Raw genomic sequence first — 15,502 nt, 5'->3', positions numbered from 1 at the left:
ACAGTGTCAGAGGATGGAGCCAGGCTCTGCTCAGCATTGCAAGAGGCACTGGGCAGAACCTAATGCACAGGCAGTTCCACCTGAACATTGGGAACAACTTTTTAACTGTGTGGGTGACCGTGCACTGCAACAGGCTGCCCAGGGAGGCTGTGGAATCTCCTTCACTGGAGATATTCAAAAGCCATCTGAATGCAGTTCTGTGCCATGTGCTCTGGGATGGCCCTGCTTGAGCAGGAGGGTTGGACCAGATGACCCCACTGTGGTCACTTCCAACCTGACCCATTCTGAGATTCTTATGTGACAGCATTGCAGGCAAACAAAGAAAGCTGGCATTCAGTCGTGCTTTCTGTCTGTACCACCAGGTCAGCCAAAGATTTCTGTTGTACACAGAGCATACAGATCATTTCTAAAGAGGTAGTTTCTTAAAGCTTTTATATTCTGACTGTATACTCATATCCATCAAAATTCAAGTAGTGTCAAAGAGTAGCAATAGGAACACTTATTTGGGTGAAGAAAGGACCTCAGATGTCTCATTTACAAAATTCTTAATATATTATCTGATTTATAGAACATGATACTCTGGAATAGAAATCTTCCTAACTTCAGAAAAAAAAAAAACTCAGAAAATAAACCTTAAAACATTTATTTATCTATTACAAAACTCAGTAGAAGCTTGCTGGGAGTGCAGGAAGGAGGGAAAGGAACTTCCTGTTCAAAGCCTTAACCCACAGCATCATGAGAATTGTTTCTATATCTGGAGGTAAAGAAGTCTTTAAAACAAACTGAAAGCATGTAATATAATTAGGTGCATAATATCATAATTTGAAATCTGCTTAGTTCTGGATAATTTCGAGTGTTTCATTTAACTAGATAATGCCATTTTTAAAAGTACAGAACAAATTTCACTTAAAAGAGCTGAGGAAGAGTATGTGCTACTAATGAAAGAGCTATAGATCATGAGTCCACTGGCAAATATACTTCTTCTTTCCTGCCATAACTGTCAAGCCACTCAAAAAAATGTCTGTCAGATATGGAGCCAGTGTTTCCTTCTGTTGTGTGCAGCCACCTTCTCTGTATGCACCACTCATACCTGGGTAAGTTAATATTAAAATAAAAATTACACTTGTTGAGCAAGATATCTGAGAGACATGGCAATGTCATCAAATCTCAGCAAAAATTTCAGACTACTGAAAAATCTCCCTCAAACATTTCAGAAATTAATTTTTTTTGATAATTGTTTGAGATGAAGAGGAACCTATCCAACTGGAAGTATTCAGCCTGTTCCCTTCAAGCACTGTGTTTGTGACAACAGGCATAATCTGTTCCCCTGGGAAAACCAAGGGCTTTTTAATTAGGATTCTGAAGGACCTCATTTGAAGACTAGGCTATATACTTCCTCTAATCAGAGAAATATTTCCTCATTAATCGGTATCACTTCCAGTATATCCAGATCAGACATAAGCCTTCCTCATTACTGGCAGCAGTTGGAGGAAGAGCAAGAGCTGTTGTGTCTTGGGCGGATGAAAAGGTGCATTTCCCTCCCCCAACAGATTCATCTCACTGCTCTATGCTGGCAGATGGCAAAGGATAACAAAAGGAATGGACCCTATGGTTTTTGGAGCTAAGTACCATTTGCAATGAAATAAAAGTGAACAAATAACATTCTGTAGGTTTGTCTGAAGCACTGGGTCAGATGTACTGTAAAGGGAGTTTTGTTCACCTTGCCAAGAATGGCAAATGGTTTGAGAGCATCTCTTGATGAATGACAAGATGTCTGCCAAGGTAGAGGTTATCTGACAGGATATCTTCTGTACGTGTGTTGTTTTTAGGAGTTGCAGGGAATTTTTATATAGTTTCTTTATAATATAGTTGTTAGGTCTACAAAACTAAAAAGATATTTCTAGTCCATAAGGATATCTTTACAGAGATGTTGTGAGGAAAAAAGGCAAAGCTGGAGACATTGCAAAATATTGTAAGCTGAAACGCTCTTTTGTGTATCAGAAAACCAAAATTACCTATAGTGAACATCCATGCTTTTTTAAAAGTATTTACACCTGTGTGCTGATATAAGAGATAAAATGTTTTTCAAACATCAGCAAATTCTTTTTTTCTACTTTATATTCTGGGAAATATTTTCAAACTTGAAATCAAAGTCTCAGTCCCCATTAAAACCAGAGTTCTTTTAGTTATACATAGTAATGTTAATATCTGAAATACAATGAAGAAATATGTCAGTGATTATTAGTAACCATAAAATAAGAAAATCTTTCAGAACAAAAAGTGCCTTTTTCTAATATTTGTTCTCTTAGACCCTGGTGACGTGTCCTTTCATTTGTTAACATGCAATCATTCATGCTTTATTTTGCCTTGGGAATCTCTGCTATGATTATTTAAGGAAAGTAATTTTGCTGGAATTAACATGATTGACAGCTAACCAGTAGAAAGATATATGGACCCTCCTTCTGGCAAGAAAAGTGATATGAAAAAGAGGAAGACAAGAAGAAAGATTAAAAGAACAAAGTAATTTGCAACCACATATAAAGCAATGCTTTTAATTTGGATGTTGTATTGTCAGTTGTTATTTAGTTTTCAAAATCTGAGCCATAATTTAATACAGAAAATTGCTATCATGGTTGAAGAGATTTTGCACATAAAAAGCACATTGTAATAGTAAAATGTCCGTGTTGTAGAGGATACAGAGCCTAGTGTTCTGTGCTTACCCCGTAGGCAAGATATTAATTATGTAAAACCTCCAGCTCTTTTAATGTGGTGTGTGCATCTCCTAATAATACTAGACCAAAATTATCAAGAGAAGTTCATGAAAACACTGAGACTACATGTTTTTCTGTCAACAAATGCATCTCCAGTATATTTGCAAGCCTGTACATTTGTCACAAATATCAGAGTTTTGATAAGGAATGCACTAAGGCTTCTACCCAGTTTTGGAAGCTAGGATCAGGTTCCCATTTTGCCTGACTTTTAATAATTCATTAAGTCAGTTTGTATTGGTCTTTTCCTAATGCAAATGTTTATATATTCCTTGAGGGAAAGTAATAGAGACTAATTTGACAAAATAACAGTCCCAGACTCAACAGGGATGTAAACAATTCAGTCTCAAATTATGAATTGAATTCAGTCAGAGAAGTGATAAGCTGTTTTGTCTGCATTAAGTAGTTCTCAAAAATTGTGAAATATAATGCAATATTTCAGCTGTTGTACAATGCTACACAGCAGTTTGTGGTTTGCCTTCCTACAAGGAAGGCTACATACAAATGGGAAAAAAGAAAAGAAAATAAAAAAAAAGAGGGTGAAAACCCATAAAGTATTCTAAAATTTCAAGCTTCTCTTTTTTCCCCAAAACAAATTTAAATAACAATTGGATTTTCAATATTCATTCTCTGAAGCAGTTTGTTTTTTAAAAATTAATTTTTCTTTCTATAAATGGACAGATTTTGTTGAAAACTTGTTCTGACAAGGAATGTACACCCCCCCTCTAATCAGGAGCAGTTGTGAATGTGGCTTACATTTTAAAACCCAATTTAAATTGCATTCATTGCTAGAGATGGATGTGGTGATACAGCTTTATGCTTTTTCTTGTAGAAATTCCCTTGGAGGCTAATCGACCTCCCGATAACCTCCCCTGCCCAGCAAAGCCATTCTGGACTAGATTTATTATGTAACAATCCATGTCTGACATTTATGCACACAGCCAGTCCTGTGACAATCAGTAGTGCATTGAACTAGTGTGCTTTTGAAATGAAGACAAACTTCTTGGGCATGATTTCTGATAAAGGCTCTGCTTGCCCCTGAGGATTGTTTTTCCCAGCTTGTTTTAAATTATGCGTTTTTTTCAAATGATTTTACTTTGTTTGTTTGCTCTACAGGAATTTATTTTTAGGGCTGGATCCTCATCTAATGGCATGGTAGGGGGTTACAATGACTGCAATGGAAACATATTTATGTCTTTCAACAGTGGTTCACTTTTTTCTCCCTTACATCTGTAGCCTGATATGCACAGAGCTTTAGACATCAAGGAAACGTGGAATATGGAGAAAAAAAATACGGAAGGATCTCACAACAAGCAGTCTGCCGTATTATTGTTGCAAAGTAGGCAACAGAATACCCAAAATATTCAATTTGCTCACTGAGTGAATTGAGTTTCTCCTCCAAATCAGGCTTACAATGACTCAGTCCCAAGTACAGAATAGTAATACCTCTGTCCTTATCCCATTTCTTCTGTCCAAATTCTAAGTGACTGCTCTACCCTGATCCTTCACTCCTGTCCACAATAAAATCCCTTCCCTGAATGCATGCAGTGACACACAACAAATCAGATGCAACATCAGCAGCTACTCTTTTATTTATACAGAGAAGGAACATCTGCTTTCTTCAGGCCTGACCCCCGACTTTCTTTCCCCTGGGACTTGTAACCTCTTGGGCAGCCTGAGCCCAGAAATTCACTTGATGCTGACACAGAGAGGACTTGTGCTTAACAGGTTTCCCTTGAAGTACATTCTGTAGAAGCAATCCTGACTGTAAAGAAATATAAATGGGAAAGGATAACTGAGTGTAACCAGGCATTTTTGAAACTTCCCTGAAATGGTTTTCCTTGATATCAGAAAATGAGTACCTATATTCTTAGAAACCGGACTTTAGGAAGTTTTTTTCCTTCTCTTACAAATTAAGTTTTTAGCATAGCTGCTAAAGCAATCTTGAACCCTGCTTTTTTATTTCTGTTCCGTATAATAGGTTTTGAGTAGAATTTTGATTCTATTCTGTACATGGTCTGCTTGTGTATTTCATCCATGTTTTTGAAATACAGACTGCTTTTGTCCTAGAACAGAAATACTTCTGTCAAAAACAACAGATGTATTATTCACTTGCTTGAATTCTTATTATCTGTAATATCTTTTTTTTCCCCAGTGACCAGGTGTTTGAAATTGGAGTATTAGATATTTTTGGATTTGAAGAATTTCAAAAGAATACTTTTGAACAGGCAAGTGTGGATGCTTTGCTGAATTTAATGTACCTGTTGTTATTTCTCTAATTAACTAGTTTTGATCAGAATACAAACACACATGAAGGTGAACATTTTCTCTTAAAATATTTTTTCCATTATACCTATATGTATATGCATTATATCCTGGGTTTTGTACAGTTGTTGACAATTTAAAATTATATAGTAAATGTCTATTGTGATTTTGAAGAGGGGTAGTATTAGCTCTGAAAAACAATCTGAGGGAAATGGTGTTGTTTGTTTACATTCTTGTGGTATTTATACTTCAACTAGATCAATGCATAGAAGGACAATATACTGAATTGGAAGAAAGATCAAAAGATCTTCAGATACCTTAGAGAAAAAATAAAATTAAAATCCTGCATTATGCTAAGTGCCATTATTGGCAAATTCACCTCTGTGTGACTTCACAACATGTGACTTTTCAAAAAATTGAATTGCATCCATGGAAAAGAAATTGAAATTTATGTCACTTAATGCTTTAAAATCCTTTTAAATATCAAACTTTCTTTAAGAGGTTTGCCTACCTTCAGCATTAATCACTGAACACCAGAGCTCTTGGAAATTACATATTTCAGAAAGCATTGGTGACTCTACACAACACACTCAAAGAGGTCTTTAAGTTGTTGTTCAGTTTTTCATTCATTCTGTGATGCAGAGGAAGAAAATTGAAGCATAGAACAAAACTCAAAGCAGAGAAAAGAATTGAGAAGGCATCAGCAGCAACAAAGGACTTGTTATTGTTTGAAATTGGGATTTGCCCCTTTTTCCCAGTCAGTCCATTCTTTTGTGGCTCAGCTTCCTCCTTGTAGTGAAATAGAAGTCATAGAGCCACATCAGTTCAGCTTGTACAACATGTTTACATTGCTACCCAATTTCCAAATGTTTGAAAGCACAAAAAAGGTTAACTTGTACATCAAAGGAGCATGTAAGAAGGCAATAAAATAAATTCCAGTTTCCCTCTCACAAAATTCTTTTTGCTGCTACAGTTCTACCTTGCTTGAACTTTATTCTGGATTAAGGACTCTTCCTGTGTACCAATATTCCTAGTATTTACTCATTGTGAATGCCACCTTCAGGGGGAAATATAAAGTGAAAAATTAAAAAAAAAAAAAGAGATTGAATGTATGAAAAAAAAAATTCATAAGCCTCCTGATTAATAAGTATGAAGTATTCTATGCAATTTGAATACTTCTCAAAAGAGAGAGGTTCATCTTGGGACTTTTTGGTTATTTTCCTTTGATCCTGTTCTGCATTGTATTTTTTGTCTTGAAACTCATAAAAGATCTGCAACTGACATCATGAAATACCATTTATTCAATTTTCTGGGGTAAGTAATTTTCTGTTTAATATCTGCAAAGGATACTTGAAGTGAAAATACAAGATCTAAGAAAAATTAGTGAAAAGGACTTAATTTTATTATTTCTGTGTGGCAAACATGATAATTTCAAAGTCATATTTGCATTTCTATTTAATTTTTTCCTAAATAAATATATTTCAAGAGACACTTACTGTCCCTCCACCTGTACTGAATTCTTTTTGTTGAATAATATGAACTAATAATCTGAGTCATCTCAGAATCTATTTAACTGCATTCCTGAAAAGACAAAGCAGAAGTGAGAGTTTTTATATGAACTCTATAATGCAGTTAACGTATCTGATTCCTGAAGTGGTGGGTTCTAGTATCAGTGAAGAGAAGCAGTTTGTATCTCCATGTAGTACATGCTAATCATGCAGATTTACCCCTGACAGCCTGAACTTCAAAGCTGGAGCTCTCCAGCAATGTAGTCTAGTTCAGAGTTCTGCCTGGGCTTATTAACCCTAACAATAAACAGTCTCGTTAGCCCAGATGGGGTCCTCATGCAGAACATTGCATCATGTCTGCAAACATGCCCAGAGTCAAGGGCTGTGATTGCGGAATGTTAGCATTAAATGTTTCAAACAGACTGTATTGGAGCCATAAAAATTATTTTTTAATCACATTTAGATTAGCATATTTGAAAATGTCATTAGAAAATTAATTTTAGGGAAAATTAATTTTTTTCATGTTAGTGTATAATAGGGCATTCTTTCTAATATCTGTTTTCCTTGTTTCTTGGAAAAAATTATGACTGTTTTCAATAAAAATTAAAATCTCCTGATTGCCCAAAACTGGGGACATTCAAAGTAGCTGTGTGAATCTTCCTGGAGCTTTATATCAGGCTGGTAGATAGACAGTGTAATATCATAATTAAGAGAGTAATAAGATAGTAAATCACACGTCAGTTTTAATAAACTGTGTTTGATGATGCTTCAGGCAAACAGAGATGGATAAACTAGGTAGAATAACTTGTTTACTCCAGTGTATGTTTTGGAATGACAAGGCATTAGAGTATTGAAATATCAAAGTCAAATGAAGAATTGGTCTAGGAACAACTCATGCACAATGCAAAGGAAGACATCTGTCAAGGGACTAGAAAAGTAAGATGAATTATGCCTACACCAAGATCTAATAAATTTTACAGGCAAAAAGATGTGACTGACAGCTTGTAGAGAGAAAACTTTTATAGGCCATTGTAAACAAAGAGGCGTTAGAAGTTAAAATCATTAATAATTGTTTCCCTTTTATTGGGTGAGTATTGGTAAGCCTTTATTGCATAGAACGTGTGATATAAGAGCAAAAATTGGACATGTAATACTTAAATAAAAGCAAATAAGTGTGTGGAATAAGCAATAGTGAGGGGAGTTTTGATTTTTGGTATGAAATTTAAAAGCTGAAAGGCAGGGAACACTGTTTTTAGAAGGCACAATCTGAAGGAGTCATTGCTCAATAAAGACTGAAAGCTTCTGAATCACCAGGACCCAGTGAGTTACTGCTTTTACTGCTCATCAGCTGAGCTATGGTAAATGACTACAGTACACTTTGAGCTCACCCTAATAACAATTTACAATCACTTCCTAGCAGTGATCATTAGCTTGGGAGCAGCATTTTCCTGGAGCAGCTGCATACCTGCTGTGCCAGAAGAGCTTTGTATACAACCACACTGGAACATGGTCAGAAGTGAGCAGAATTTCTCTTTCCTATTCTGTAAATGGCCTTTGTTTTGTGGTCATTTCAGGAAACATGAGTTCTCTACCAAAAATACCAATGGCAGTTTCCAGTGTTAATTCAATGTTTTCTCAGGCTTCCTATTTGAGAGGGGCTGTATTTGTTTCCAGTTTATTCTGTACCCCTTTAAAACTAGAAGATGTCCTCTTCTAGTAGAATTTAAAACTAAATGAGATCTTATTCATGGCTCCTTCACAGCACTAATCCAAATAATACAGTCAAGGAAGGCTACAACCTTCATACTTATGATAGGATATTTTTTGACCACAAACTCATAAGCAGTGAATATAAGAAGCAATAAGCAGATTGATAGTGGCTTGAACCAATTTCCCCCAGCTGTATCTAAGAAAAATGTATTATAGAGGAAGAACCAGAAAGTGGAGGAGAAAGAGTAGTTTTTCTTCCCCCTGCAGAAAGTCAGGTCTTTCTACAGAAATGGAAGTCTGGACCTGTAGATTCACCAAAAAGAACAATAATGCAAGAAAGTTAAATGGACAATGCTAGCAGTCTTTCCTGTCCAATATAGAATTCAAATGAGAAACTGAAAAAAGTATTTAGCTCTTGGTAAATTCTGTGTTTATCTCTTGCATGGTATTTTATGTCTGTAGGCCTCTCAAGTTTTGCGGTAGAAAGTATCTACATATTATTCTTTTTATAGGAAATAAAATGATTTGTCTAAATTAGTACTGCAGGTCAGTGCAACAGCCAAGTGTCTCTTGACTCCCATTCAGCTCCGTGGCCGTTAAAGTACATGCACATTATCTGTGTGATGCAGTAGAGCCCTGGGAGAGGCACAGCTTCTATGGCAGGTCTGTGCAGCACACCTCCTGCAAAAGAAACCACCTGGCTCTGAGAGCAGAGAGCATTGCCTGCCCTACTCAGGACTCTACTCCAGTCACTGTGGTGAAGCAGAAGAGGTCATAGAATCCATTTGTGTTGGAATTTTCACCTATGTTTATTATTAGGTGTGATAGATTTTAATTTTTCAGCATGTTATTTCTATGGTTAACTCAGTTGACACTACATTTTTGTCACATATTTCCTAGCCAGAACAACCATAACAGATTATTTTATGTTAAATTGCATTGTCTCAGCCATTAGATTGTTTCTAGCTGTCTAAATGTGAGGTCATGATGTCTATTTTGAAGTGGAGGGTATGAATAGACAAAAGTTACATGATGTAACTTTTCTACAGTCATTGCTGCCTCAGTGACAGTAGAGGAGAGGTCACACACAGGTTTTTACATTTGGACAGTCTGAAGGAGCATTTAAAGATTTTGTTTTGTGCAGAAGAAATCAACCTTCTTTGGTTTTGTCTATGCAGAGCATAGGTGGAGGTTGCTGTGTGCCTCTGTGGAATAGGCAGCTGCTGGTGCACACGGAGCTCTATTACTGTGTAGGGACTTAATGCAGAACCTTCCATGCAGTTCCCAGTGCTGGAGTATTCCTTACTCCCTGTAGGATGATGGAAAGTGCTTACTACGTTAATTCAGTTTTTAAAAAGGAAATATGACGTGATATTTTTAAGTCAGAGTTTTGCTGGCCTCCATACACAGGAAGGTTTTAACAACCTTGTTGTGGAGCAGTGAAGCCCAGGTGATCCTTGGCACCAGGGAGCCAGGCAAGAGGAGGAGCCAGAGGATGGCCGTGCCCTCCCTGCAGGGCAGCATCCCTGGAGCTTGGGGGACAGAGCAGTGCCCATCAGCACCCCTGACATGGCAAGCAGCCAGATGGAGCTGGGACCCTGTCACAGGCAGCTGGAGAAAGAGCTGGAAGCTGGCACTGCCAAGGCACCACCTGGGTCTGGGCCCATCAGCAAGGAGTGGGTGGGGGCCCCAAGGAAAGCTGAGCAGGGCTGTAAAAGCCTATTTCTTCCCTCAGGGGCCTGGCAATCCTGTGTTTTACTTTCTTAGTCCAGCTCCAGAAGATCTTATACTCTTCATGGCCTTTGTCAGGGTGTACTCCTCCCTCTTCCCTCTTAGACTCTTTGGTCTTCTTCTTCCCAGCGCACACATTTCTTTCTCTTTATGCAGGGCACTATTATCTTTCCAGTGTTCCAGTCAACCACTGAAAAACCAGTGTTACTTGACTTTAAAGCTGGTTTATCATGAATGACATTGAAATAATTTTTTAAAATTCTTTTACAGTAGATTTTTTGTAGCCAAAAATAAAATAATCTATCTCAAATTGAGATCCCCAGTTTATGAGTGGTGAAATACTGTACAACAACATTGAACTTACATACATACTTACTTTTCCACAGTAGCACCCTTTTTATCCCATAGTACTTAGTTTCTGGCCAGCATTACAAGTGAAAAAATAATTAGAACTGTTTCAGTTTCAGAACAATTCCAAACTCTTTCAAGGAAAGATTGTTGTTACCATGTTTTTTTTCTTAGTTTGGTTGTTTAATACTTTCATACCTCTGAAAAGTTAGTGGGGGACTATTCCACTTTGTATTGAAATTGTCCCTTTTTTGAGGGGCATTTCAGACCCTCCTTTGTGGAAGACTTCTCAGGTGACAGCTACTTGTAGCAAAGTTTAAATATAGCACCAGGCTCTCTTTTACATTATTTGAGAAACACAAATCAGCTAATGGCAACTGATCCCAGAGATGACAGAGTCCCAGTGAATTAAAGATCTTCTGACAGAGGTAGGACTATGTCTGAATTTGTGTTGGAGCTGCATGGAGAACAAGAAATCTGTGTTAGATTCTGTTAGCCCTAGAAGGCAAAGGAAGAAATGTAATGGTCCTGGTTTTATTATCAATTCCTCAGAAATATTCTGATGGGTACTATACATACAGAAAAGGATGTTGAAATGTTTGGGTAGCAGACACAAAGGGGAACAGCATTCAAGATACTTCTGAAAAATAAGTGTCAAGCTTAGATTTAAAAATATTTTCTGAGTCCAACCTTAGAAAAAAGATGATTCTGTGTTTCATTATCTTAGAAATTATGTTTTTGAGAAACGCTAGGGCAGTTTCTTGCAGGTGAAATTTGACATTGTAACTTCATCATCTCAACCCATAAATTAGGGCCTGAAGGATATGTTGAAATGACAGCTGTTAGCTTTACTCCATGTTCTGAATACACATTCCTTGGGAGGGTTAATCCTTCTGCATGAACAAAGGATGTAAATGAGTTTTCCAAAGGGTCTTTGCATCCATCTTTCTTTCACTGATTGACAGTCACCAAGTTTGCTTTCCACAAATTTCCTTCTTTTGTAATGCCTTTTTCAAATAGGCATAAGAGCCTGAAAATTGAATAAAGAGCAGGAAAATTTCATTAGTCATGGGTGCTTTTCTGTCTTCAGGGCACAGCACAATTTTGGTATTCTACCTAAATTTTAATTTGAAGGGCACTTAGTCTAATGTGATGAATACTTATTGCTTTTACTAAATGCCATTTTATTATTTTCCAAAATCTAAAGTTTGGGTGGTGCTGCAAGTTATGATTGTTTTTGTTTGGGTTTTTCGTTTTGTTTTTGTTTTTTAAATACTTGAACAAGCATATTTTTTCTTCTAATAATATTCTGACAGGACTTTTTGGAGAAGAGAAACAAATACATGGTGTATTTATTTTCACTGAGATGAGATAGTGAGTTAATGTAAAAAAGATTGGTAGAAAGAGAACTACTTAGAAGACATAATATGGAGTCCATGAGATGCATATCAAGAACAGTTTAACAATGTTTAATGTCAAAAAGTACCATAGGTAATGCTGAGTAATGCTGCTAGTTAAAGCAAATATAGTTCTTAAAGGCATTTCCCAAATTTAGGTAAAAATCTATTTAAATGTTTTGGTTTTGGTTTGTTTGTTTGTTTGTTTGTTTTTAATAACTGTTATATTTCAATCTAATTTACATGAGTACAGGTAAATACATGTTTAAAAATGTGATTCTATGAACTTTTCAAATCTTTAGACAGAAAGTATATAATTGCTTTATGTAATACTTAGAAGATTTGAAGCAAAAGAATTAGGGTTTGCAAAGCTAGTTTAGTTCATATCCATCCCATTTCTTCATTTCAGCTGCTTTAGCTATTCTGTCGACCTGTGCCAAGCTTTTAATTTGAAACATTCCTTTCATTAGCTCTTCCCAGCAGGTTGTATAAAACGCTGAAATGGAGAAAGAACGGATCAGAATGCGTTGCTTTCCAGCAGCCCTTGGCTGTTCTCCTGGTTCTCGTTCTGCAGAGCTGTTCTCTCAGCCACTGCTCCAGAGAGCAGCTTTGGGTTTGCAGTTTGCACTTTGCACAAGGGCTTGAGCTGCTTTCTGCCCTGGTCTGCAGAACCTTGGTGCTGCTGTGGCAGGTCTGCCAGTCTGGGTCACGATGTTGCTTTTGTTGCTAAGAAGCACCCCAGTGTATGCCATAATGCACTGGTTGGTAAAATTTAAAAAATTGTTTTTTTCTTTACCATCATGAATATTTTAATAAAATACTATTCCTTTTATTTTGCTACTTAAAACCATTGCTGTTTATCAGATCTTTGTAAGACATGTCTAAGACAATCTTTCCTTTGTCTCAAATTGTGTAGTTCAATAGTTTTGCTGCACAGTCAGGCTCTCAAATAGTTTTTTTAATGCATTTTAAGAGATTGGCTCATGATAAAAAGTAAGCTTTATGGGAATTTTGACAGCTTTTCTTATTATAGAATACACCTTTGTAAAGTTGAATGACCTGGTTCTGTAAATAGGTCATCTGCAAATAAAGATATATACAGCATGCATCATTTTAAGGCTTTACCATATTCTGCAAAGTGTAAGCTTGTCTGCCTTATAAAATAATGTTAACAAGCTTCTGGAAAAAATTTTGTAATTAGAATTCCAGAAGTGATCAGTAAAGCACATTTTGCCTGCCACAGAGTTAAAAAAGCTGTCTTTGCATAAAATAACAATTGAAGTATGCAACTGGAAGTCAATTGCATTCTTCTATTGCTAAGATAACAATCTGAATGTTTATAAATCCCACTTTAAAGAAATATTGCTTTTATTTGAGGCTGTCTTTTGTCTGCACTGTCATGCATTAGTAAAAGCAGTTAATAGACATTTGGTTGTAAAATGAGCTTTGTCTCATTTCTTCTTGCTGTTTTTCACACTAGTCCATTTTATTGTGTAGTGAGTACAAGTTGGCTGTGCTAACAGGAGATGTTAATGGAAAATTCAGGCAACTCTTACATATTACTTGGGTTCTCTTCCCTCATCTGGATGTTACGCCATGTAATTTTAGGATTGATCTAAATATTTCATACCTTTTAATATGACTTCCTGGGAGAATTGCTTTACACACTTTATTCATGGGAGATATAGTTTATGACTGGCCAACACAAATATGTGAATAGTTTAGACTGAAAAGAAAATGCATGCAGGCATTCCTTGTATCATTCTTCATATGAAGTGTTCTTACACCCTTTTAGGAGTTTCTTTTTTCTTAATTCCTAGTCATAGTTAATGTAGCATTGGCGGAGGTTTTAAAATTTTCAACTAAAATTTCCACTTTAATGTCAAAAAACCAGTTTAAACATTTATTCCACAAGGTTATTAAATACTTACCTATTTTAGCAGGCAGGCTTTGAATAAAATACAAAAACATAGAAATAAGCTGGTACAAATCCCATCTGTTTTTAACTGAAAATCATATCTCTGTGAATCTGTTTAGTTTTATATCCTATAAGGCAATCAAAAAAAAATATTTTAGAAGTGTCTACTCTATTTATGTCCCCAAACGTTGAACTTTTCTATTGAAGACCATTTTCTCCCCAGCCTTCCTTTAGAATATGTATAAAATGGAGAGCAGTATCTAACAGAATGTCTCTGGGTGTTTTATATGTTTTGGTAAAACACAATGAGCTCTTAAGAGACTTCAGACTTCTGTGACATTGTATGTGGAAACAGAGTTCTATTTTTGCTAGCACTGAACTAACTACAGACTCAGGATCTTAAACAAATATGTAGGGTGTTTTTTTTGTTGCTTTTGTTTTTTTTTTCTAAAAGCACATTGTATTTGCATAACCTTCCTGAATATGAAATGCAGAAGAATATTAAATATGCCAATAATATATAGAGTTATCCTTCTTCATTCAATGGAATGCGTGTAGATTTATACTGTATTGATAATGCTTATATTTGATAACTCTTATGTGGAGTTCACAATGAACTGTGCAGGCAGAAAATTATGTATTCCCAATTTAACAATAATGGTTGTTAAAATCTAAATTTCCCTAGGGTCTTCCTAAATTTGTAGTCTACCAAGAGATACCATATTGTGGATTGACATTTCTTCAAATTCAATATCAGACATGCAGTAAAACCTACATCGATGAATTATCCAGTAAACATCCAATATTAATTTTTTCTTCATTTTACAACAGCTGTGTGTCAACATGACCAATGAGAAGATACACCAGTACATCAATGAAGTGCTTTTCCTACAAGAGCAAGCAGAATGTGTACAAGAGGGAGTTGCCATGGAAACAGTGTATTCTCCTGGTAACCATACCACAGTCTTGGATTTTTTCTTTCAGGTACTTTCCAGATCCGTTTTACACCATGTATATTTATACACACTCTGTGCATGTTAGGCTAATAAAAACTTCTGCTTGCATTTTCCAATTTGTGGCAAGGCTGTGGGTCAAAGAGGCCGTGGCTCAGTGGCTCACAGGGCTCACTAAGAGAGCAGGGCTGAGGAGGATGCAGCAGCCTCTCCCTGCCTGTACCAATTCCGTGTCACCTCTGTGTGTGTTTTGGCACTGTGACTGTGCTGCCCTAGGGCTGACGAGGCTCTGTCCTGAGCCTGGCAGCTTCTTTAGTGCCTGAAGCTTCTTTCTGGACAACTGCTAAGAAGCAAGTAACACAATCACTTTCTAACAGATCATCAATAGTGACCATTTTTGGCAACAGAAATACTGTTCCCTACATTTCTTATAGAAGGACCAGCCTTGGACACTTACCAAAATATTTCAATATTTTTCTATTTTTCCTGGTTTTTGAGGTGATATATGTTTCTGTTTACTAAATTACAAGCTGTGTTATGCTACAAGGAACAACTGAAATTCTATTTCTCCTGTATAAAATGAGAAAAATCTATTTTTCATTTCAGAAACCATCAGGCTTTTTGTCAATGCTGGATGAAGAAAGTCAATCTATTTGGTCAGTGGAACAGAGTCTTTCTAAACGCATTCAGTCTTACCTGGATACATCAGATACAAATACAGTTTATTCTTCTACAAAAGATGGAAATGGTAACCTTGCCCCAAAGGATCTGGGCTCTACCTTCACTGTTATGCACTATGCTGGGAGGGTAAGTTGTTTGAATGTCATTTACATGCAGTTAATGAAAAAAGTTAACACAACAAAATTTTACTTGGCTTCTCCAACTCCTGGCCATAAATAGGATT

The 15,502-nt window shown here is 36.4% G+C and overlaps 1 protein-coding gene across 1 annotated transcript in view; it reads left to right on the top strand.

Moving 5' to 3' along the window:
* The window catches only part of MYO16 (myosin XVI), a 277,468-nt gene that overhangs the window by 169,445 nt on the left and 92,521 nt on the right, over nucleotides 1-15,502 (top strand). The window contains exons 21-23 of the mRNA XM_058825534.1: nucleotides 4,924-4,996; nucleotides 14,477-14,629; nucleotides 15,205-15,405. Of these exons, the coding sequence (XP_058681517.1) occupies nucleotides 4,924-4,996; nucleotides 14,477-14,629; nucleotides 15,205-15,405 (427 nt within the window). The remainder of the gene's footprint in view (nucleotides 1-4,923; nucleotides 4,997-14,476; nucleotides 14,630-15,204; nucleotides 15,406-15,502) is intronic.

Source organism: Ammospiza caudacuta, chromosome 2, assembly GCF_027887145.1.
Source record: "Ammospiza caudacuta isolate bAmmCau1 chromosome 2, bAmmCau1.pri, whole genome shotgun sequence".
In the NCBI taxonomy this organism is placed as follows: domain Eukaryota; kingdom Metazoa; phylum Chordata; class Aves; order Passeriformes; family Passerellidae; genus Ammospiza; species Ammospiza caudacuta.
Note: the sequence above shows the minus strand (reverse complement) of the source record. Positions and strands in the feature narration are given on the sequence as shown.